The following is a 26,166-nucleotide window of genomic DNA, read 5'->3' on the forward strand; positions in this document are numbered from 1 at the left end:
ATCAGATATTAAGAGACAGTTAACGTCAAAAGGAGTTGATTTTGACTTCTTTTCAATAGCCTGTGATGAAAGCACGGACCTCTCCGACACAGCTCAGTTGCTGATTTTTCTGAGAGGGGTGGATGATGAAATGAATGTGACTGAAGAGCTACTTGACCTCCAGAGCCTAAAGGACCAAACAAGAGGAACAGATTTATTTGTTTGTTAGTTCTGCCATAGATGACATGAAACTGCCTTGGAACAAAGTTACTGGGATAATTACTGATGGGGCACCTGCCATGGCTGGTGTTAAAGACCATTAATTTTATTCGCTCTAGAGCCCTGTGTCACCGCCAGTTTAAACAGTTTCTACTGGATATCCAGGCTGAATACGAAGATGTTTTATATCATAACGATGTAAGATGGCTCAGTCAAGGGTCTGCACTGCAGCGTTTCTACTCTCTCAGAAAAGAAATTGGAGAATTCTTGGAAACAAAGGGACAACCGATGCGAGAACTATCTCATCCTATTTGGCTGGCTGATTTAGGGTTTCTAGTCAACATAACAAAGCATCTGAATGTACTGAACACGAGTCTTCAGGGCAAAGATGCAGCGGTGAACCAGCTTTATTCACACCTCAAAGCCTTTGGAACAAAGCTGCAACTTTTCCAAAAGCATTTGTCACAAACATCGCCCAATACCATTCATTTTTCAGCGTTACAGGAAATAATGAACAGTTTTCCACAGGATGATATCAGTGTGCAAACGAGCAGGTATGCAGCAGACATCGTATCTCTTGCTGGGGAGTTTAGACGGCTCTTTCAAGATTTTGCAGCTATTGAAAAGGAGATCAGCCTTTTCTCCTCTCCATTCTCTGACCCCCGACAATGCTCCAGATCAGCTGCAGCTCGAGCTCATTGACCTGCATTGTGACAGTGAGTTACGCAGTCGGCACCAACAGCTCTCTTGTGAAATTTTACAGCCAACTGGATAAGAGCCGTTTTAAAGAGATTCAAACATTGGCAAAGAAAATGCTGAGCTTGTTTGGCTCAACATATTTGTGTGAGAAGACATTCTCCGTTATGAACCTTAACAAGAATCGCATGCGGACAAGACTAAGTGACTCTTACTTGCGTGATATTTTGCGCATCAAAACCACAGCCTTTGAACCAGATCTAGCCTATCTGCTGCAGTCCAGATCTCAGTTTCACCCTTCACATTAGTGCAGGCAAGATTTTTTTCAGTTGAGATGAATACATTGTAAAATCTCAGTTAAAGGGAACCTGTCATCAACTTGATGCTAATCTCACTCAGGGCAGCATAAATTTATGACAGAAATGCTGATGTCAGCGGTGTGTCACTCATGAGCTAAAAGTAAGTGGTTGCTGAGAACCAGCATCATAATCATTGCAGCCCAGGCCTTGAAAAGAGTCAAATCCAACTGAGAAGAGTCCTGGTTATTGATAATATCCTGCTCTCTCACCCATCTGCTGATGTTTGGCAGTTCTCTCCTAGAGAGAAAGGGAGAAAACTAGGTAGAACACTGTCAGTCATCAGCAGGTGGGCGGGAGAGAAGGAATTCATGAATAACCAGGACTCTTCTCAGGTGGCCGTGACTCTTTTCCAGGCCCAGTCTGCAATGATTGTGATATTGGTTCTCGGCAACCACTTCCTTTTAACTTATAAATGACAGATCGCTGAAATAAACTCGCCTGTCTCTACTTTATTCTGCCTTTAGTATAGTATGGGCGGAATAAAATTTGCATAAAATAGTTAATTTGCATGTAATTTTAATGGTTCAAAGAATGTTGGGCAAAATGGTCGGCCCTCGCACATGTTCACTTTATCAAATCTGGCCCTCCTCGAAAAAAGTTTGGACACCCCTGGCCTAAAATGTCATGACAGAATTTGTTATTTTGTACTATACTTGACTGACTAGAAGTACTTTGATTTATATTATAAGATTTTCATTATAATGTAAATGTATAGTTTGAAGCATTCTTGGTCTTCTGTCATTAACTGGAGCAGGTAGGAGGAGGTGTCTTTTTATTGGGGCTTCCGCTTTGTTTCCTGTCCTCAGGAGGCGGAATCTTCCTCCTGTTCCATTGTGGAGGCTATGGGAAATCCAATTTCTGCTAAGTAATTGTTTTGTGCTTACCTGTAAAATCCTTTAATTGCAGAGTTCATTGGGGGACACAGCTCTCTCCTAGTAAGTACATTGCTGGCTCTTACTGATGGGTCCAACCTGTTCCTGGTTCTGACCCATAATCGGCTCTTTTTCTTTGTTGGCTTCTCCTGGTTGCTCCTACTGCCTTCATACAAACTGATTAGCTCAGTGTCTGCAGGAGGGGTATAGCTGAGCTGAGGAACTAACATTTAGCTTTGTGTCACCTCCTAGTGGCAGCAGCTATACCCATGGTCTTCTGTGTCCCCCAATGAAAGGATTTTACAGGTAAGCACCAAAAAAATCTATTTTTTTTATTTTTTTTACCCTAGAGGTGTTCTGTAAAAATGAATTAACAGCAGATGGTGCAAAGTGAAAATTGCAATTTTTACAGATATGCCATTTTAGTGCCCAGTATGTTGTGTCCAGCATATGCCAGTTTGAGAAAGAAAGAAAGCATTTTTATTATACAGTGCTTTCTGGTTTTAGAAACACCCTACATGTACCCCTGATATTTTGCTTGAACATACAACAGGGCTCAGGAGTAAAACTGCACCATGTACATTTGACGCCCAATGTTGTCATTTATACATCTTATGTTGATAAGAGACTCTGGGGTGAAATAATAAATGGAACCTGAGAAGTGACCCCATTTTGTAAACTGTAGCCCTCAATGTATTAAGGGATGTAGTGCACAGCAGATGGTGCACAGTTAAAATTGCCCTTACGTGCACTATGACCTGACGATGTGTCAGGATACAGTACAGTGTTGTGCAGCTAGTAATAGTGGCCAACCCCTTCATGCTATGTGACCGATATCAGTCATATGCACAAATGAACAGGGTCAGGGATAACTCTGAATCACCTGAGTGGTTAGACAGAAGGAGGGGACTCCCGTGGACTCTCCACGGCAAATTTCGAGGCTTCCAAACAGTTGCTATGTCAGCCTGAAACCTTGTGAAGGCTCCCAGGCCTACCAGGAGCCTCTAAGAGCAACAGGGTGTTTGTGTAAGGGCTCTTTCACACTTGCGTTATTGTCTTCCGGCATAGAGTTCCGTCGTCGGGGCTCTATGCCGGAAGAATCCTGATCAGGATTATCCCCATGCATTCTGAATGGAGAGAAATCCGTTCAGGATGCATCAGGATGTCTTCAGTTCCGGAATGGAACGTTTTTTTGGCCGGAGAAAATACCACAGCATGCTGCGCTTTTTGCTCCGGTCAAAAATCCTGAACACTTGCCGCAAGGCCGGATCCGGAATTAATGCCCATTGAAAGACATTAATCCGGATCCGGCCTTAAGCTAAACGTCGATTCGGCGCATTACCGGATCCAACGTTTAGCTTTTTCTGAATGGTTACCATGGCTGCCAGGACACTAAAGTCCTGTTTGCCATGGTAAAGTGTAGTGGGGAGCGGGGAAGCAGTATACTTACCGTCCGTGCGGCTCCCGGGCGCTTCAGAGTGACTTCAGGGCGCCCCACGCGCATGGATGACGCGATCGCATGGATCACGTCATCCATGCGCATGGGGCGCTCTGACGTCATTCTGGAGCGCCCCGGGAGCCGCACGGACTGTAAGTATACTGCTCCCCACTACTACTATGGCAAACAGGACTTTAATAGCGTCCTGGGTGCCATAGTAACACTGAACGCATTTTGAAGACGGATCAGTCTTCAAATGCTTTGTTTACTTGCGGTGTTACGGATCCGGCGGGCACTTCCGGCAAATGGAGTGCACGACGGATCCGGACAACGCAAGTGTGAAAGAGGCCTTACACCTAGAGGCTTAGCTCTGTCTGCAACTGCCATGCCCAATCTACTTTGATTGCTCCTAGAGACTCCTTTTCATTTTTATTAGTAACCTGGGAACATATGAAGATGGGACCAGCACAGATGTCTTCAGCTGCCAAGTGCACATGCAACAGGTCAGCCAATGTCATAGGTGCAAATCTGCTGACAGATGCCCTTTAAGGGGATGCAGCCTGATGTCACAGCAAGAATTGGTGCCTTAGGTGTTTGTGTAGAGCTTGAACCTGACATTTTAAATATCCTTTCTCAAATAGTTTCACCCTTCCTACTTGGCCGCTCTCTCTGGGCAGCAAGTCGATTCACAGCTGCTATGTCTCCTGAATTGATACAGCAGTTTCTCCAGGCAACAGTGAGTGGACTTCACGATAATCAGCCACCATCCGTGCGCATTTCTGCTGTCAGAGCTATATGGGGGTACGTTTCATTTTCCTTGTACCATTTCCAACCCTCCAGGTTTTTTTCCCACTCATGTTTGTTTTGTGTGTTTGTGTCAGGTATTGTGATCAGCTCAAGATCTCGGAAAGCACCCATGTTCTTCAACCCTTTCTACCCAGTGTGGTTGACGGACTTATACACCTTGCAGCACAGTTCACTTCAGAAGTGTTGAATTTAGTCATGGAAACTCTGTGCATTGTCTGCAGTGTGGATCCAGTATTTACTGCCAATTCGGAATCTAAGATCTGTCCTTTTACCATTGCCATCTTCCTCAAGTACAGCAATGGTAAGTCTTGCTCTTTTTGGGGGAAAATGAATTAACATCTATACATAGAACTTTTAATATAATTATATTATAATACAGCGGATGAAATAAGCATTGGGCATGTCACCAATTTTCTAAGTGTTCTGTATATATTTCTAAAGGTGCTATTGACATGAAATTCTCACCAGATGTCTGTAACAATTCATCTAATCCACACAGGCAAAGAAATCAAATCATTGACGTCCATAAATTATGTATAATAATGAGAAGCGGGGGGAGCAGGAGTATTGAACACTTGGAGAGGTGCAAAAAGCCATGGAAAGTGATAACTTCACTTTCTGCTGGTGTTATCAGCTGGTTCAACTGATGGCCTATAAAAATGTGTCTCATTACCAAGATGCATCTCGTGATGATTGGTGGAAGGATGACTGGTCAAATGTACCAAGACATTCTTGATAAAAATCTGCTGTCATCTACCAGCATGATGATGATGATCCCAAGCACACAGCCAAGGAAATTCTAAATTGGTTTCAGAGGAAGAAAAAAAAGCTGCTAGAATGGCCCAGCCAATCACGTGACCTGAATCCAATAGAATTTCTACGGAAGGAACTAAAGCTCAGAGTTCACAGAAGGAGCCCACAGAACCTTCAGGATTTGAACAGTGTTTGTGTGGGAGAATGGACCAAAATCACACCTGACTGCATGAGACTAGTTTCTCCATGCAGGAGGCGTCTTGAAGCTGTCATCACCAGCAATGGCTTTGTATGAAGTATTAAATAAATTGCAGTAAGCACGTTCAATACTTTTTCCCTGAGTAATTTCTCATTATTATACATAACTTAATTTATGGACATCTATGGTTTGATTTCTTTGCATGTGTGGATTGGTTGGGTTGTTACCGATCTCTTGTGAGAATTTCATGTCAATAGCACCTTTAGAAATATATTTACTTAGAAAATTGGTGACTTATTTAACATATATATATATCTCATCACAGTGGTACAGTGATTTCTGATAGTTTGTAGCTGTTGCATAAGCAAGAGAAATATATTATGGTATTGCTTTTTTGTTTGTTTATTATAGATCCTGTTGTTGCATCTTTGGCACAAGACATTTTTAAAGAACTGGCTCAGATAGAGGGCTGCCAGAGTGCCATGCAAATGCGACTCATTCCAACTCTTGTTAGCATAATGCAGGCTCCTCCTGAGAAAATTCCAAGTGGTCTCTGTGCCGTAAGTGTTTTTTTTTTTTTTTTTTTTTTTAAGCACGTGGCTTTTGATTTTGATCTTATAATGAACACTAAACCTAGCAGACAACTCCTTCATGCCCCATGATTTAAGTTCTTGAAAAAGTACAGGTACAGTAAGAGGGACAGAGCGGACCTGCTGGGGAGAAGGCAGCTGTAGACAGGTCCAAGCTGCCAATTAAGATGAGCAGAGCAGCCTGTCATTGTAACACATGGAACTTTGCAATGGTGATTATAAGCAGAAATTGGATGAAAATTCAAATGTGACGCTTAGAGTCCTTATGAAAGTAAAATCTGATATATAAAGCTGAGTGTATGTCCACCCGCTAAAGGAATCCACACTGTCTCATTTAGAAATCACCAAATTTTGGTCACCCCGCGCTTTCCAATTATTTGCCGAAAAATACACTTAGTTACCTAACCGCCAAACTACAGGAGCCGTTGGCTGTTGTGGCAGCCTGGATATTCATCAGGTTGCATATAGCAACCAATCACAGCTCCGCTTCTATTTTGCTGGAGGTCCTTAATGAGCTCTGATTGGTTGCTACAGGCAACAAAGGACATTCTTAGTATAAGACAGCTTATGTGTGAGTTAATATTTCATTTGCAACGCTTAGCCAATGTTGTTGTTGTAGATGGTGATGTAAGTCAAATAAAGGGGCTGGCGCTGTGGAGGTCACTGTTAAGGGGATGAGCACTGCGGAGGTCACTGTTAAGAGGATGGGGTGCTGTGGAAGTCACCGTTAAAGGGTCGGGGAGGTGTGAGGGGGTTAATGGGGTAGGCCGCTGTGAAGGTCTTTGTTGTTGGGGGGGGGGGGGGCAGGTGGGATGTTGTGGAGGTCACTCTTAAAGGGGCGGGCTGCTGTGAAGGTTAAAGTTAAGGGGGGTGAGATGCTGTGGTAGTCAAATTTTAAGGAAGCGGGGCACTGTGGGGGGTCAGTGTTAAGGGGTGTGGGTCGAGTTCACTGTTAAGGGGGTGGGATGCTGTAGGGGTCACTGTTATGGGGGATACTGTCTATTTTTTTTTTTTTTTTAAATCAGATCCTTTTTATTAAACATTTTACAGTGTAAATACACGTTTTTTCACAATACATACAAGGATGACATAGAGACATATTGTCCATAGGACTAATAACAAAAAGGACACCAAACTATGTGTATTAATCCAGTTTCAATCCAACCTCCCCATCCCACCCCACCCTAACCTACAAAATACAAAGGCACATTGTTAAACATTTCTATTCAGACGTCGAAACGACAGCCATGGATCCCACAATTTTTCAAATTTCGCTGGGCATCCACGCTTCTGGTACACCATGCGTTCATAACTCGGCATTTTGTCAACCGCACTTTGGAATTCGCCTAGGATTGGCGGAGCCGTCTGTATCCAATGTAGGGCTGTTAACTTCCTGGCGACATATAACATTCTCCCTATAGCTATTTTATGCACCTGCCCAGTGGCCAATTCAGAGACATATCCTAACACACACACTTTCGGATCAGAGGGTATTTGTACTTTGTAAACTTCCTGTATTGTCTGACGTACCAACTCCCAGTATCTCCCTAACCTCTCGCACGTCCACATCATATGCAACAAATCTGCAGACACCACAGAGCATCTTGGACACTCATCCGTAGGTCTGAACCCTATACGGAACAAAAAAAACGGTGTTTTGTAGACCCTATGGACAATAAACAGCTGTGAGAGTTTACGTCCTTCACTCAAGGAAGAGAGAGGTATCGCCTCCAGTATGTCAGACCATTGGTCATCAGTTAATTCGCCAACATCATTCTCCCATTTACTTTTAGCTGTAAGCGGATGTGACATTAGAAACTTATCAAGCAACAGCTTGTATATACAGGAAATCATACCTCTCCTCGCCCCCCTGGACAGAATCTGGTGCAATGCAGCATCTCTCCCAGCCACCATAGTCGTACCTTTAAATGTGGAGTTGTATGCATGTCTCACCTGAAGGTACTTATAAAAGTGCGTTTTAGGCAGCTCATACTTCTCTTGAAATCTGGCAAATGACATGAACTTCTTTTCCTCCAAAAGATGTCCCAACCTCAGAATACCCTTCCTTTTCCATGCCCCAAACTCAGACAGGGAGAGGAATTCCGGCAGCACAGGATTGCCCCACAGTGGAGTGTATTCCGTATTGCCGAAAACCCCCCTCAGGAGCTTGACCTTATTCCATACGGACTGCATCAAGTGTCCCAGATCGCCCATCGGACCATTCTTTCCAGCCCCCCTAGTCTCAAGGATCAGCAGTAGGTCATTAGAGGACAGGCAATGTTTAAACAACTGACACGACATCTCACTCGACTCTAGTTCCATCCACCCCTTAAAATGTTGGCATTGTGCAGCCAGGAAGTACACCCAGGGGTTTGGCACTGCAAGGCCCCCTTCTATTTTAGGATATTGCAACGTTTCAAGCTTAATTCTCGGTTGGCCCTTCCGCCATATGAGCTCCCTGAAAGTAGCATTGATGGGAACAAATTTGGATTTTGACAGCCAGACCCGGGGAGTTATGTAGAACATAGAGTAGCTGGGGCATCAACACCATTTTAATGAGATTAGCTCTTCCCGCCACCGACAGATATAGTTTACACCATGCCTTAGTCTTATTACGAAATTTGATAACCAACGGGTCAAAGTTAAGGCGCCCAAAGTCTCGGATTCTCGGAGATATATGGATACCCAAATACTTAAAGGTCGCTACACATGGAATATTTCTGTCTCGCACTGTCTATGATTGCACTTGCCCGTCAAGCAGCATAATCGCCGACTTACTCCAGTTAATAGTCAGACCCGACAGATCCCCGAAGCAATCAATGATTTTCATAGCCGCTTCCAACGATGGACCAGTATCTCCCAGAAAAAGCAAGGTGTCATCTGCATACATCGCCACTTTATTATTAACTGTCCCATATTGGAATCCCCGGATGTCCATTGATTTACAAATTGCCGCGGCTAATGGCTCAATCGCAACTGCAAATAGCAGAGGCGACAACGGGCACCCCTGTCTAGTACCCCGGCCCAGACAGAACTTGGGGGACACCCCTCCATTTGCCCTGATACATGCTTCGGGTTTAGAGTATAGCACCCGGACCCAGGATATATACTCATCTCCAAATCCCATATACGCCATAACTCTCCACAAGAATCGCCACTCAATGCTGTCAAAGGCCTTGGCCGCATCCAAAGAAAGGATAGCTCTATCTCCAACATTATCAGCTGGAAGTTGAATACTGGCAAACACACTTCTAATATTAATTGACGTTGATTTCTGAGGCATGAAGCCAGTCTGGTCAGAGTGTATGATAGACAAAATCACCTTAGACAGACGCGTGGCCAAGACCTTTGCAAGCAACTTAACATCAGTGGAGAGTAACGATATCGGTCTATATGAGTCAGGGAGAGAGTGATCCTTGTCCGGCTTAGGAATGACTACTATTACCGCCTCCTGCATAGACGGAGGTAGCTCCCCCCTCTCCTTGGAACAATTGAATACCTTCAGAAGTTCCGGGAGCAACACTTCCGCAAAGGACTTATATACTTCCGCCGGAAGCCCATCCAAACCCGGAGCCTTGTCATTAGCCATAGCAGCTAATGCCGCCCTCAATTCTTCTAATTCAATCGGCTCCTCTAACCGCATACTGTCTTCCCTGGAAAGCTTAGGAAGATCTAATGTGGCCAAAAAGGTGTCAATCTCTTCATCCGAGCATGTCACCTTGGAAGCATACAGAGAGGAATAAAAATAATTCAGTATATTCAAAATGTTATCAGTATCGCGCCTGAGGACGCCGCCAGCATCTAACAGGCCAGATATACATTGTGATCCTTGCTGCTCTTTTGCAATAACAGAGAGCATATGGCCTACACTCTCACCTTCAGTAAAAAATTGCTGCTTGTAAAACAGTCGTTTCCTCTCTGCTACCTCCAAAAGGTGACACCTCAACTCCTCCTGCCTAGTCTTTAAGGTATTACTTGTCATGATAGAAGGATTTAACACAAAAGCTTCCTCCGCTATCTTCATATTATCATGTTTCTGCCGATCAAGCTCTCTAGATTTAGATTTAATCCGACTGACTGTTTTAATAAAGGATCCTCTGAGGAAGGCCTTCATCGCTTCCCAGACGACTAACGGAGACGCAGTCCCTTCATTTATACAAAAATATTCCCTAAGGGATTGAAGCATATCGGACGGATCACCCATTAGTTTTAACCAAAAGGCATTTAGTCGCCAGTATCTAACCCCCGGCCTGGCTGTCACAGATATATCAAGGGTGATGCTAAATAAGGAATGGTCAGATAGGGTCCTAGAAAGATACTCTGAGGTCTGTACAAACGGGAACATATGAGCATTTTCCAGACCCAGATCTATACGCGACAGGGAGCCATATGTCGAGGAGAAACACGAGTACTTCCTGTCCAGGGGGTGGGTCTCTCTCCATACATCCATCAGACCTACTTCCCTCAGTATTCTTGCAAACGAGGTTTCACCCGTACTACTACCACTAGGTGTGATCTGGCATCTATCAAGCGAACTGTCAAGTACATTATTAAAATCTCCCACTATTAACATTGGAAGTTCAGAAAATTCTGCCATGAATTCTATAAGCTTCCTTAAAGGTACCGAGGAAAATGGTGGGGGTATATAAATTGTCGCTAACACCATTCTCATCCCTTGGACCACACAATGCATTCCTTTAAACCTTCCCTCTTCATCCACACATACCCTCAGGCATTCAAATATGATATTCTTATGAACTAGGATACTAACCCCCCTGGAATGCGAGGAGAAGACTGAGTGCACCGAATAACCCAACCACGGCTTTTGCATGACATGTATAGATTGTTTGGTCATATGCGTTTCTTGCAAGCATATTATTGCCGGCTGATATCTAGATAGGTAACGGAACAGACCGTGTCTCTTGGTAGCATCCGCCATTCCCCTCACATTCCAGCTAAGTATTCTCGTAGCAGGTCCCATAAGAATGCATACATAGATAAAAGTACATTTGAGATCTACAACTTTCCACCTCCCAGCAGCCGCAGGGAAAAACAATGTTAAATACCAGATTACAGATTCCCATCTCTTCCTTTTTTCCCCCCCGGACAAAATATACCAGGACTGTACGTTTCAGCATTTTAGAATTGCCATCATTAGCACCTTTGACGATAATAACCCCCGCTAATCCCATCCCCCCTCCCTCCCCCCACCCAACTATCCCTACCCAGGCAATGAACATATGCAGCATAATTAGCTTCAGTAATGAACTTGGGGCCAACATTGTGAACCAGGCCCAACAGCGCCTGAAGCAGCACAGCATCCAGCACGATACCGTACGCAGGCACATTAGGAAGGTGGGGAGCAACCTCGGGCGTATGCTCTACCCACAAAATTTCTTTAGCAACCGGCTAAAGAAAAAAGAAAATGTCCACAACGGTGGGTGGACGGTCCAGTGGACATCAGAACTTCAATCAGGAGCAGGAATGTCCAACAGTCTCAGGTGTCTGTTGATGGAATCCTAAGGCGACGCTCATTTTGATCCAGCCACTTGACCGCAGCGTCCGAGTCCTCAAAGAACACCGCGGATCCAAACGCCGCTACCCTGAGCCTGGCCGGGAACATCATGGAGTACTGTACTTGCAAATCTCTCAGCCTCCGTTTAATCTCCACAAAGCGAGCTCTTTTTTTCTGTACATCCGACGAATAGTCAGGGAACAGAGACACCTGAACACCATTGATTTTTAAATCAGGATGAGATCTTGCAGCCCTCAGTATAGTGTCTCTGTCTCGATAGTGCAGGATTTTAGCCAGTATTGGACGTGGCGGACGTCCTGGCGGCAAAGGCCTGGTGGGGACCCTATGTGCTCGTTCCACAGCGTAAAGTGCAGAGAGTCCTCTATCACGGAATTTTTCCGCAAGCCATTTTTCAATAAAATCAGTAGCCTCTGGGCCCTCAGATTTCTCAGGAATGCCCACCAGCCTTATATTATTGCGGCGAGAGCGGTTTTCTAAGTCGTCGGTTTTAGCATAGAGCGCCGCTATATCCTTTGACGCAGCCCGGCTCTCTCTCTGTAGGGTAACAGCCCCATCTTCCAGATCCGAGACCCTCCTCTCTACTTCTGAGGTGCGTTCAGCCACTTTATGCAGGTCATGACGGATAATGGACATGTCCGCTTTTAGACTTCCAATAATAATATTCATGTTCTGGAGGGTGGCGTTGCAGCTAGCAATAGCTGCCATCACATCTTTTTCAAGGTGGGCTCAGGGGCATTGATCACTGGCAGACACTTCTCAATGCTGCACAGGCTAGCACTCGCCCCCCCCTCATGCTGAACTGGGGATTGCTGGTCGTCATTACAGGGGCCATCTTGCTCTCCTAAGCCTTCCTCCACTTGTGCCATGGTGCCCTCTCCTTCTCCCCATACATGACTGGGGGACTGGTGTGACTTGTGAGCGAAGCGCTCTAGCCGCGCTGCCGCTCCCTGACTCACCGCCGCCCTCAGGTCAGGCCACTCTTCCTCCTCAGCGCCATCTTGGGATCTTGCCTCCCTGTCCTGCCGGCTCGGCGTTTTGCCTCTCTTTGCAGGCATAATGATTTTTCTTAGCACCGGACCGCTTGCTGGCTATGTCCCCCGCTCCTACGGCTGTTTTTAAAGAATATCTCCACCGTTGTAGGTATTTTAGTCAGGATTCTTGCCGGAGCTAGTGCGGCGTGCGTCCTACTCCATGCGCCGCTAGGCTCCGCCCCCGATACTGTCTATTTTTTTTTTATCAATTGTCTTTTTATTGACGATTTTTCCAAGAATAAACATGTACATACATAAAAGAAAACATGACTTTGGTGTACATTATTTCTCATATAAAGATACAATTGAAGTCATTTGAACAGTAGAGAGAAAATTAGCATACATCTTATTTTCGTGTATGCATATCTCCACATTAAGTAGTTTTAAAGAAGTACATACATGGTGTTTGATCATGTAAAGCTATATAAAGTTTACTATATGAAGGATTCAGACACACATAGGGGAATGACAAGACTCGACACACTAGGGTTAGGATGGGTAAGGTAAGGTATGGAGTAGATCAACATGAGACGTCAAACACCAAGTCCCACTGTTTCCAAATCCGGTCAAATTTGTCAACCGAAGCAAGCATTGTAGCCGACATATGTTCGAGACGTCTCACTTCCAGTATACTTTTTATGAGTTCAACCCGTGACGGGCAATCTACTCTTTTCCAGAATCTTGCCAACAGACGTCTAGCCGCAGTCAGGACATATAACATTAGCTTTAATAAATGCTTCTTCAAAGGTATGTGTGGAACATTTAATAAGTATATGTAAGGGTCTAATGGAAATCTTATTTCAAACAAACTGTGTAGAATTTCTTGTACCATACTCCAGAATGGATTTAAAATCTGGCATTCCCAAAAAATATGGATATGTGAACCCACCTCCGCGTTACATCTCCAGCAGCGGTCCGAAATATCAGGGTTAAACTTATGCAATAACTGGGGGGTGTGGTACCAAAACATCATTATTTTGTAAGTATTTTCTCTATGTATAGCACACGTTGATGTCATCGCAGCTCTTTGCCAAATTATCCTCCATTCCTCTATTGAAATAGAACGGTGCAAGAGCAATTCCCACTTAGACATATATAGATGACGCACCGACGTTGTAGGGGCCGGGGAGGAGAGGAGCACATATATTTCAGATATAAGACCTCCAGTAGACTCCGAAAGTTTACATGTCTTCTCAAAAGACGTGGGGATAGATACCTGTTTTGAATGAAACAGTGTAGTGAACAAATGTTGTATCTGCATGTATTGATATTCAGTGACTTCCGTAAGTGACCTAGAACTTCTAAGCTCATCTAGTGAAAGTAATTGTAACGTTCTATAGTCGATCATATCCGCAAACCTAAATATCTTCTTTGAAAACCAAGGTTTAAAAAAAGAGATTTGAGATCCCGCATCAAAAAGCGGTGTAAACAGAAAAGATGTCATGGAGGACTTCCCAGAGACCAAGGAGAAGCGGTGTTTACAATGCTGCCATATTTTATATGTATGCAGCATTGGTCCTAATAGCTCTGGTAATTGAGTGTGTGATATTGGGGACCATAACAAAGAGTTAGGATGTATCGGGGCAATCCATAATTTTTCAATTTCCATCCACCTGGAATAGGCATAAAGTTTAGACCATGCTGGTATCCGTCTAAGATGTGTGGCCCAGTAGTATTTGGTAATGTCTGGAACTGCTAACCCCCCTTGAGATTTCAGGGTTACAAGGGTACTACTTGCTATCCTATGTCTCTTCCCATTCCATATGAATTTAAATATACCAGCCTGTAATGCTCGTAATTCCGTCCTCGGTACATGTACCGGGAGGGTCTCAAATAAATAGAGTAATTTTGGCAAAATGGACATTTTAACTGCCGCTATGCGGCCAAACATGGATATGGGGAGAGACATCCATTTAGCCATCAAACGTTTAAGCTCTCGAAAAAGGGCAGGGAAATTATGGGAATATGTGGAAGAATATGTTGCTGCTAGATTCACTCCTAGATAACGTAGGGTAGCATCTTGCCAATGAAAGCGGTAGTTAGATCTTAACGGAGCTAATACATCTACTGGTAAGTTTAGGGGAAGGGCTTCTGTTTTCGAGGAATTGATCTTATATCCGGAGAGTCGACTATACAGTGTCAACATGTTAAATAAGTTGGGCAAAGTAATATGTGGGTCTGATAAGGTAAGCAAAACATCGTCCGCAAATAATGATATCTTATATTCTACTTGGTTAACCATGATTCCATGAATATCTGGGTGGGACCTAATTGCTGCGGCTAAGGGTTCAATGCAAAGCACAAACAGGAGAGGAGAGAGCGGGCATCCCTGTCTGGTGCCGTTTTTTATCGGGAAAGGAGCTGAATTTGCATATGGTAATTTAATTGTCGCTGTAGGATGACTATATAACGAGTTGAGGGCTGAGATAAAGGGACCAGAGAATCCAAAGGCCCGCAGGGTGGAAAACATAAACGGCCAGCTTAAGCGATCAAACGCTTTTTCAGCGTCTAAACTCAATAATAGAGCCTGTTGATGTTTCCTATTGACAATATCTATCAGATTAATAAGTCTTCTCGTGTTATCCCCACCCTGTCGGCCCCTCACAAAGCCAACTTGATCCGCGTGTATCAGTCGCGGGAGCCAATATGCCAACCTATCTGCCAATATCTTGGTGAATATTTTTAAATCCGAGTTTAGAAGAGCAATAGGGCGGTAATTTGCGCAATCTAGAGGGTCTCTTCCCGGTTTTGGAATGAGCGTTATATGGGAATGCAGCATGGTCTCTGGTATAGCTGAGCCTTGTAGAAATGAGTTAAAAAGTGTATATAGATGGGGTGTAAGGAGAGATGAGAAAGTCTTATAATAAGAATAGGGCAACCCATCTGGTCCAGGTGACTTGCCATTAGGTAATTTGGAAATCACACCCTGAATCTCCTCAGCTGTGATCTGAGCATTAAGTGCAGACCCTGCCTCTGGTGATAGTTTGGGTATATTACTTTGAGCCAAAAAAGAGTCAAATAGTGCTTGGCGGTCGACTGGGTCAGAGGGTGCCTGTGGTGTAAGAGAATATAAGGAAGCATAGTATTGCTGAAATTGATCAAGTATCGCTTTGGGGTCATATATCATGTCTCCACTGTTCATTCTCAGAGACATTGGAGCACTAGTCGTGGTTGACTCTCGCAGCTGGCGAGCTAAAATAGTATGTGATTTATTCCCCCACATATAAAACCGTTGGCGTGAATATAATAAGAGTTTGCCAGTTTTTTCAAAGGCCATTTCCCGCAGACGAGCACGGAGAAGTACTATACGCCGTAATAAGTGACAAGAGCGATGAGTCCCCAAACGGGTTTCTAACTGTTTTAATTGGGCAAGGGTGTTATTATATCGGAGATTATAGTCTCTTTTCAATCTAGTGCTTACACTAATACATTTGCCTCTGAAAACGGCTTTATGCGCCTCCCACAATATAGCTACAGACGGGGCCGTGGGTTGATTAAAAGCAAAATATTCCTCCAAGGAACTTCCCAGTTCCTGTCTAGTCGGTAATTTAGTTAATAAAGATTCATTAAGTCGCCAGTGGCATATCCTAGTACGAGCATTCTTTGGGTTAAACGTGACCGAGATTGGCGCGTGGTCTGACCACGTGATATTTCCCAATTCCGCATCTGTTAGCATCCTAAGGGCAGGTGCATTCCCAAAGAAATAATCTATGCGAGTATGAGTTCTGTGAGGGTGAGAATAAAACGAATACGTCCTAGCCGATGGATTATTGACCCTCCACAAATCATATAGGGCATATTGTCTAATGAGTTTTCTAAAAAAACGAGATAATTTTCGCTGGGCTCTAGATGGTGTCGCCTCTCCGAGTGTCAGTCTATCCCAATGCTCTGAAAAAGCGACATTAAAATCTCCGCCTATAACAAGCGCTGCCGGTAGATATTTTTCCAATTCTCGGAAGACCTTTTTCAGGAATGGAATCTGGTTTGAATTTGGGGCATAAATATTGCATAAAATAAATGGAGCACCATGGAGAGAGGCCTGGAGTATTACATATCTACCATGATCATCAATCTGCGCAGATTCCACTTGTACAGGACATGTAGTAGATAAAAGGATAGCAACTCCAGCAGTTTTTGTATCAGCACTAGCTGAATATATTCGTGGGTAGGATCTAGCCGCAAACTTAAAGGAGCCCTCTCTATCAAAATGTGTCTCCTGCAGGAAAACAACGTCTGCTCTGTGAGATTTACACTCAGTGAGAGCTAGGCGTCGTTTTGCATTAGAGTTGAGTCCCTTAACGTTCAAGGAAATGCATTTAATCATGAGTGTATGTGGTGTAACAGTACTTGCCAATGACCAGAGTGGCGTCCCCTAACGAACATCCATCTCCATATACTGAAATCTGTCTCAATATACCAGCAATAAGGAACCTGAAAGGAAGAAACATTGGGGAAAAGGGGGAGACAAAAGACAACATATATAACAAAGAACATGGTATACAATTCCGAACAATGGGTGTAATCACCCAGTCAAGACTCAATATAATGTGAGCAAAAACAAACAGTAAAGCCCACGTCTGTCCCACCTCAAAATCTAGAGTGAGGGATAGAGAGAGGGCAACAAATAGAGTCCTGTTGGTAGGGACCTGACTGAACACCATAGCAGGCAAGGCCAGAATGGTAACTCAGAGAATATCTGAGATAAGAAAGATCAAATAAAAGAGAAAAACAATGCAATGAAAACAATTGTACCAATTGTAAGAGCTGCTGCTCAAAAAATTAGTTAACTGAAGGCCTCAGAGGGATTCAATCCCTTAAATATAAGCTTTCAAGGAGGCGCGTCACGTAGGGGAGATCCATATGCTCCCGGTTGAGATGGAGGTCGGTTTCTTTTTCGCTGGACTGTGTGCCATAGTGGAGCTGGAGCTGAAGGAGGGTCTGGAATCTCCCAATTATCAAGGGCCGGAGTGCTAAGACCCAAAGAGGAACAAAAACGGGACAAGTCCGCATGTGTGCGTAATATAGAGGTCTTGCCATTTTTCGTAGCAATCAAAGCGAAGGGGAAGCCCCAACGATATGGGATTTTGAGATCTTTCAAACATGCTAATAGAGGTTGAAGGCTTCTCCTTTTCTGTAGGGTCATCCAAGATAAGTCCTGGTACAGGTGAACGCTTGAGCCTTTAAAAGAAATCGTACGTAAGGTACGCGCCTTGGCCATGATGGATTCTTTCAGGCGGAAGTCATGCAAACAACAAATCACGTCTCGTGGCTGTGACGCAGTATTTTTCGGCCTAAGCGCTCTGTGGGCTCTATCCAGTTTGATGGTTAGTGGTGTTTGAGGCGCTAAAATCAAATTAAACAGTTCGTTCAATATAATGTCCAAATCTTCATCAGACTCCGATTCTAGCAGACCCCTAACCCGTATATTATTACGGCGTCCTCTGTTGTCTAAATCTTCCAGATGATTAGTATTTTCTTTAATAGCTTGGGATTGAGTGGCTATGATAGACTGTAATTTAGACACGTATCTTCTGGTGTCATCATGCTCCGTTTCAATCTGATCCACTCGGGCAGACATTTGTTGAAAGTCCACTCTCAAACAGGAAATTTCAGCTTTAAAGGCATCATGTACCCCGGCTACCATTACTTTAAAGTCTTCTTTTGTGGGCATCTGCTGTATTGCTTGCTGTAAAGACTTCATATCTTGGGAGGCACAAGGGGGCTCATCCCCATTCTCATCCCCAGACACTGAACGTTGGCTCCACACATTTATTTCATCAGGGGGGTGTAAAGTGGTAGAAGCTGTGTCTGCTTCAACTTCAGAGCTGTCTCCCCACTCACGACGGCGTGCCGGTGTAGCCGCAGGCTGTTTAGCTTGTTTAGGCGCCATTTTAGGCGGCATGTTAGCGTATATGCCCTGGGAGCCCTGTAGCCAGCTAGGGGGCCCCAGGCCTAGGTCAGGGGTGTCTGTGGGCCGCTCCGGTATAAATTTCACAGCCAGGGGGCAAAGGGAAAGTTCCCTGCTGTTGCGCTCACCTGTTGTGGCCGAAGATTCAGGGGCCGTCTGGACTGTAATGGCGCCTGCTGCTGACCGCTGGAGAAGGCCGCCCTGGGAGGACTGAAGCTGGGAGCCGCGAGTAAGGTACTTGTCCAGTGTTCCTTCCCCTCGGGAGGACGGATGGGTAGTGGGCTTCTTTAGGGGTAACTTTTTCCCCATGTGACGCGTCTCTGCTAGCTGAATCGGCCTGCTTTAGCGGCAAGAGCAGCGGAGCTCAGGGATCACGCTGCCATCTCTGCAGACGTCCAGGCCACGCCGATACTGTCTATTTTTAACGACACACAAACATTAAATTAAATAGATGAAATATACCCGTGCGGGTCCTTCTGCTAGTAGATAAATAAAAACAAATATGTAAAGAGTTCATACATGCCACATATGTCTACATTCAATGCTGCATATGTTAAATAAATAAAAAAAATAGGAATATACCAAACACTACTAATACAACTGATGGACCCTTGCCTATGTGATACTGATGTCCGATCCTGACGATAGGCCAACACCTTTCAACCCTGCCTTTCCACTGTTCCATAGTAGCTCTGGCATTGAAATTATACAAGTCCATCCATTGTATAGTGTATGGAGCTGGTTAATGCATCTTTGCTCCCATTTACGTGAATAGGAGCAGCGCAGCAAAACTAGCTCCCTCCACTAAACAGTGGATGAAGCTGTGTAGTTCTGGTGTCTGAGCTGCTCTGGACGGTGGGATTCTGGGTGTCGGACGCCCACCTGTCAGACAATGATGGTCCTATCCTGCAGATGGGCCATCAGTAGTAAAATCCTTTAACATAATCACTTAACGGGAATTAGAGTCCTCTGTCAGCCTAGTTCTTCTGACTAAAATGAATGCCATACCTTAAAACATAATTTCTCGCTCATATCATTGGGGGACACAGGACCTTGGGTATAGCTTGCTGCTGCCACTAGGAGGCGACACTAGGTTGAAAACGGTTAGCTCCTCCGCTGCAGGCTATACCCCCTCCAGCCTGTAGAGAGCATTTCAGTTTTTAGCTTAGTGTCGTAGGAGGCAGACCTCCCTGCTTAGCAGGGTGGCTCTTTTGGGAATTTTATTTATATTTTTTATTTTATTAGGTTCATGGGGCACAGATTAGCATGGCGTCTGTCTCCCTGGAAGGCTAGCCGGTGTCTGTTGTCCCCCCAAGAAGACAAGTTGACCAGGGCAGCCTCGCTCCCCTGCTTCCTACCAGCAATAGGGCCACCTACTCACCAGCCCTATACTGCCCGGACCCCTGATGCCTTCTGCCAGCGGTCGTTGGGTCGCCCTGCTGGGACGACATCTAAGGGCGAAGTCCACAGAAGACAGGTGAGTATTACTCCCCTCTCTCCCTCCCTTAGCTCCTCACCCCTGTCTGCTGTGTAGCAATCTCCCTCCTGTGTCCTCAGATCCTTAGCGGCGGCGGTACGGCACTGCTGGGGTTAATGTCGGCAGCATCGCGGCTGCAGTAGCTCTGCTACTACACATGTTCGGCGCTATATTAACCCCTTCCCGTCTCATGGCGGCTCCTAGCATGCGACCGGGGGCGTGGCTTCTTCCCGGCCGTTTCCTCACACGACCCTATTTTCCTGCGTGTGGGGGCGGAGCCTATTTTCCCACCGCGGCACTCCGGAAGATCTCTCCAGCGCTCCCTTGCCACAAGGACACAGGACCTGGGACTTCTAATGGTAGGAGATCGCTACCCCCCTCCAGCATAGAGAGGCCACACAATGTCAGACCCAGCCAAGACCCCTCCCCAGGCACCCTGCAGAACCACTTATTATGCCTGCACTTCATGTTCTGTTAAATTCCCTCGTGGCCAGTCACTCTCTCTATGCTCTGCATGTCAGGCGGCCCCACAGAGCCATCCATCCATATTGTCACAACCCACAGGCGTTCAAGACCCCTCTGGCTGTGGAGAACCTGACTGGGCAAGCGTCCCAGATCAGGTCGTCATTCCTCTTCTGATGCCTCTGCATCCCCTCCCCCTCCCGTTTCCCGATCTCAGACGTCCTCCATTTTAGGTGACGCACTGGTGAGATTGCGGATTCAGATACGGAGATGGACCTAGAGCAGTCTTCCCAGATTGCGTCTATGGTAGATAGTCTGATTTCAGCTATCCGGGACACTTTCCAATTTTAGGAGGAACTCCCCTCCACTAGCCACCAGGGAGTGTCGTTTTTGCGTACAAAGCAGACCCCTAAGTCGCAAAGGCTTGGGACCAGCCAGGTTTGCGCTTCATTGTCCCAAAGCGGTTAGACTTGCTCTACCCTTTTCCAACTGATTGTGTGGAAAAATGGGCCTCACCTCCGAAGGTAGACCCACCGGTCGCTCGCCTCGCAAAGAACACGACTATTCCGGTGGCGGATGGCTCCTCTCTCCAGGACCCAGTAGATTGGCGCATTGACTCGCTATCGAAGTCGGTCTTTGCAGCCAGTGGTTCAGCCTTATGCCCGATCTTCGCATCGTCATGGGTAGCCAAGGCGGTTTCGGAGTGGGCCCTCCGTTTGAACCAAAACCTTGTGACCAATCTTCCTCCGGCGGAATCCCAGCCTTGGCGGTACAAATTTCGCAGGCAGGAAAGTACCTCTGCGAAGCGGCTCTGGACGCGGGGACGATGGTCGCCCGTTCCTTGGGCTCTCGCTGTATCTATCCGCCGAGAACTGTGGCTTAGTCTGGTCAGCGGATTCATCCTCCAAACGTTCTCTTTCAAGACTTCCCTTTGCCGGGTCTCGACTCTTTGGTACCCGGCTAGATGATATTATTTCGGAAGCAACAGGGGGAAAAAAGCACCCATTTACCGCAACCTAAGGCGAAACGTTCCTTTCATCCTAGGGTCACATCTTCCCGTTATCGGTCCTTTCGTAGGTTTGCGGGCACACGTCCGGCGGCCTCACCTGCATCTAGGCCACCTAATCAGGACCAGCGAAAAGGCCCATCCTTCAAACCCCAGCCAGCATGGCGTCTGCGAGCGCAACAGCCTCGTTCCGCTCCCAGGAAACAGCCCTCAGCATGAAGGTGCTGCCCCGCCCTTACAGGTGGGGGGTCGTCTCCTTCTTTTTCAGGAAATGTGGCGAACTCGTATATCGGACGCTTGGCCACGAGAGGTAGTGACATCAGGATACAAGATAGAATTCAAATCTATCCCAGCCACCCAAGGATCCAGGTCGGGCGGCTGCTTTCTTCCAAGCAGTCCAGTCCCTTCTCATATGGGGCGTGATAATTCCGGTCCCCTTCCACGAAAAGTTTACGAGTTTCTATTCAAACCTTTTCGTAGTACCCAAAAAGGAAGGCGATGTTCGCCCAGTGCTGGACCTCAAGATAGTGAATCGCTTCCTCCGCATTCAACGGTTCAAGATGGAGTCACTCCGCTCCGTGATTGCCTCTTTGGTACAGGGAGAACTCATGGTATCGATAGACATCCAAGACGCCTACTTACACGTTCCCATCGCACCCGCTCATCAACGTTTTCTTCGTTTTGCCATTCATTCATGTCACTACCAGTTTGTCGCCCTGCCATTCGGCTTAGCGACAGCTCCGAGAGTGTTCACAAAGGTGCTTGCCCCCCTCCTGGGTCTCCTGCGCTCCAGGGGCATCACTCTCCTCCAGTATCTAGACTATATCTTGATCAAAGCATCTACAGTCTCCCAATGCGAGGAGAGTCTTCAGATCACTTTGAGCACCCTGTCCCGCTTCGGGTGGATAGTCAATCGGCGGAAATCCTGCTGATCTCCCACCACACAAATCAAGTTTCTGGGGATGATACTAGACTCAGGTGCAGCCGTGGTACGCCTGCCATTGGACAAGAGCGTGGACATTCAGAGATCTATACGCATTTTACTCCAATGCCGCAATAATTCTATCCGCAATTGCATGCGGGTGCTGGGCATGATGGTGGCCTCCTTCGAGGCCATTCCCTTCGCTCAATTTCACACGTGATGCTTTCAACGAGCCATTTTGTCATCTTGGGACAAATCCCCGGATTCTCTGGATCGCCGGATCCGGCTGTCCCTCCAAACGCGTACCGCCCTCGGTTGGTAGACAGAGTCTGCGCATCTGTTGGCGGGGAAATCCTTCCTTCCAGTGATATAGACGATCATTACAACAGACGCCAGCCTTCGCGGTTGGGGCGGAGTTCTCGCCACACGGACGGTCCAGGGTGTTTGGTCTCCATCGGAGTCCAAACTTCCCATCAACATACTGGAACTCCGGGTCATTTATCTCTCCCTTGTCCATTGGACTCCACTTCTGCAGGGTTGTCCGATCAGGGTGCAGTCGGACAATGCCACAGCTGTGGCCTACATCAACCACCAAGGAGGGACTCGCAGCCTTCTGGTGATGCAGGAGTCTGCGAAGATTTTGCAGTGGGCGGAGTCCCATGTTCCGATGATTTCGGCAGTCTTCATCCCGGGAGTGAACAACTGGACGGCAGATTTTCTCAGCCGGACAACAGTGGACCCGGGGGAGTGGTCCCTCCATCCGGAGGTGTTCGGGGCTATCTGTCTCAGGTGGGGACGTCCAGAAGTGGTCTTGATGGCGTCCAGGTTCAATCACAAGCTCCCGTGCTTCCTCTCTCGCGCAAGGGATCCAGCAGCACATGGCGTGGACGCTCTCGTGGCGCCTTGGGACAGCTTCACGTTTCTTTACGTGTTCCCACCGTTACCACTTCTAACTCGGATCCTACGCAGAATCGGGAAGGAAGGCATCAAGACGATCCTGATCGCCCCAGACTGGCCTCGACGAGCTTGGTACTCAGAACTCATTCTTCTGCTAGGAGATGCTCCGTGCCCTCTGCCAATCAGAACCAATCTACTCTCCCAGGGCCCAGTCTTCCATCAGAGTTTAGATACGCTACGTTTAACGGTGTGGCTGAAACCTTTCTGTTGAAACGCAGAGGTTTTTCTAATGCGGTCATTCGAACCATGATTAGGGCCAGGGAACCTTCCTCTTCTAGGATTTACTACCGGACCTGGAAATCCTTCTTGCGTTTCTGCGAGGAACGAGCTCTTCCTCCCAGGCTTTTTTCCCTTCCGACGGTTCTAGCGTTCCTTCAGTCGGTATTGGACCTTGGCATGGCTCTCAGTTCCCTCAAAGGGCAGGTCTTGGCCCTGTCCATTTTTTTCCAACGTTCTCTAGCCGTCCTAGGTCCGGTCAAGACTTTCTTGCCAGGAGTAGCTCATACCGTTCCCCCATATCGGCCCCCATTACATTCTTGGTACCTGAACCTGGTTCTCGGTGCACTCTAGACAGCGCCGTTCGAACCTCTGAGTGAAGTTTCCTTCCGTCTACTTTCCTGGAAAGTGGCCTTTTTAGTGGCCATTACCTCTATTCGACGGGTTTCGGAACTGGCAGCTCTCTTCTACAAGGAACCCTTTTTGGTGTTTTACCAAGATAAGGTGGTTCTTCGTCCAGTGCCATCTTTTTTACCAAAGGTTGTTTCTGCCTTTCACGTGAATGAGGACATTGTTTTGCCCTTGTTTTGCCTTCAGCCTTCTCATCCGCGGGAGGTCTCCCTCCATCGTCTGGATGTAGTACGGGCCTTGAAGATCTATCTGTCGGTGGTGGCCCCCTTTAGACGCACTGACGCTCTGTTCGTTATCAGGGAAGGCCCTCGTAAAGGTTTGGCAGCTTCAAAGGTGACTATTGCTCGGTGGATTCGCTCGGCCATTGCCGAGGCCTATCGTTCCAGGGACAAGGTTCCTCCACCCGGGATTACGGCTCACTCTACCAGAGCGGTCGGGGCTTCTTGGGCACACCTCCACCACGCTTCTGAGTCTCAGTTGTGTAAAGCAGCGACTTGGTCCTCTCTACACACCTTTACTAAATTTTACCGGGTGCATTCATTGGCCTCGGCGGATGCTTCTCTCGGCCGCAGGGTTCTGCAGGCCGCAGTTCAGGGACTTCCATAGAGAGTTGGTTTGGGAGAATTTTGTTTCCCTCCCCGGGGACTGCTTTAGGATGTCCCACGGTCCTGTGTCCCCCAATGATATGAGCGAGAAAATTAGTTTTTTGTGAACTCACCTGTAAAATCTCTCTCGCTTGATTCATTGGGGGACACAGCACCCACCCACATATTGTTGTGAGGCAAGTGGGGTTCCTGTTTTGTCTGTTGGGACCTTGTGTTTGGTTCGGTCTCTCCTACTGCTGGAGCACAAACTCAAATGCTCTCTCCAGGCTGGAGGGGGTATAGCCTGCAGGGGAGGAGCTAACCGTTTTCAGCCTAGTGTCGCCTCCTAGTGGCAGCAGCCAGCTATACCCACGGTCCTGTGTCCCCCAATGAATCAAGCGAGATAGAGATTTTACAGGTGAGTGCACAAAAATCTCATTATTCTAACTTGAGAATAGGGGGGCCCTGAGGAAGCTACAACTAATGGTGATATACTTGAGGGACTGACAGACCTGGCCTCTGGCCGTGGGTTCTAACTTTGGGTGATATTACTTTGTTCATTTGAGGGGTGTGGCCTGGCCGGCAATGTAGGGAGACTCGTATTCCTGAGCAGTACCTGCTGAAATGCTTTGCCATCCTGCGACTGCTGTCTCCTGCTCATCCGAGAGGTAGTGGAGACGTGCGGGCAGCCTTCCTGAGTCCACATTCGGGCATGACCCGCACAACAAAGAAAGAAAGAGAGGGAGGGACCGGGAGCAACGCTGGAAAAACAAAATGGGGCTGCCGCCTCGTCCAGGGCGGCGGATGTGGCGGCTCGCCTGGAGCAATTCGCCTGTGTTCCCCCTGCAGAGGAAGGCCCTGGGGACGTGAAGAAATCGCTGAGGAGGACGAACAGGTGGGAGGTGAGCTCTCCCACTGATTACACCTGGCGGGAGGGCACCAAGCAAGATGGTGGATCCCGCATGGCAGACGTGGGAGCAGGTGAAGGGGAGGGTCCCTAAAGTGTCTGCTACCCAATCTATACTGCAATTGAAGGTCCCTCCCCCTGAGCTGGCACATGAACCAGAGCCCACCACCAAAGATATATTCATGGCAGTACAACAATGCAGCTCTGCCTTAATGACCCTTAATACATCTATGGGTTCCCTACAGACAAGACATAAGAAAAGTAAATGAAAGGGTTGCTGGAGTAGAAGAAAGAGTGAGCCTTTTGGAAGATCAAGTACCCCCTGTTAAACGCAACCTGGCCAAAGTAATACACAACATTACTGTTCTCATAAACAAAACTGAAGATTTGGAGAACAAATCGCACGATAATAACCTATGTTTGGGAGTGCTAGAAAAAGTGGAAGGGGTTAACGCTGCTCAGTTCTTCGAGGAAGGGTTAAAGCTAAATTTGGACAAGATTATCTATCTCCACTATTTGCAATTGAAAGATCGCACGGGGTGCCATTCCATCTGCCGCGGGGGGCACCGTCCAGACCGACATTGCTCAGAATTCTGCACTTTCAAGATAGGCACACTATCTGCCATAAAGCAAGAGATCACTCGGATCTACTTATTAATGGTCACAAGGTCTCCATATTTCCTGACTTCTCAACGGAAGTACAGAGGCGCCGAGCAAAATTTCTGGATGTTAAGACGCCTGTGTAAGAAGAATTTGCCGGAGGAACGGTCCATTTATTCGACTCGCCGGAAGATGTTACACGTTGGTTGGATCTGAACGAAATTTCCCTACGTAAAT

General features: G+C 46.7%; 1 protein-coding gene across 1 annotated transcript in view; it reads left to right on the forward strand.

Annotated features, from left to right (window-relative positions):
• IPO9 (importin 9) overlaps positions 1-26,166 on the forward strand; it is a 154,190-nt gene that overhangs the window by 74,851 nt on the left and 53,173 nt on the right. Inside the window, exons 14-16 of the mRNA XM_040424209.1 lie at positions 4,205-4,364; positions 4,445-4,671; positions 5,734-5,882. Coding sequence (XP_040280143.1) covers positions 4,205-4,364; positions 4,445-4,671; positions 5,734-5,882 — 536 coding nt within the window. The remainder of the gene's footprint in view (positions 1-4,204; positions 4,365-4,444; positions 4,672-5,733; positions 5,883-26,166) is intronic.

Source organism: Bufo bufo, chromosome 3 (assembly GCF_905171765.1).
Source record: "Bufo bufo chromosome 3, aBufBuf1.1, whole genome shotgun sequence".
Classification (NCBI taxonomy): domain Eukaryota; kingdom Metazoa; phylum Chordata; class Amphibia; order Anura; family Bufonidae; genus Bufo; species Bufo bufo.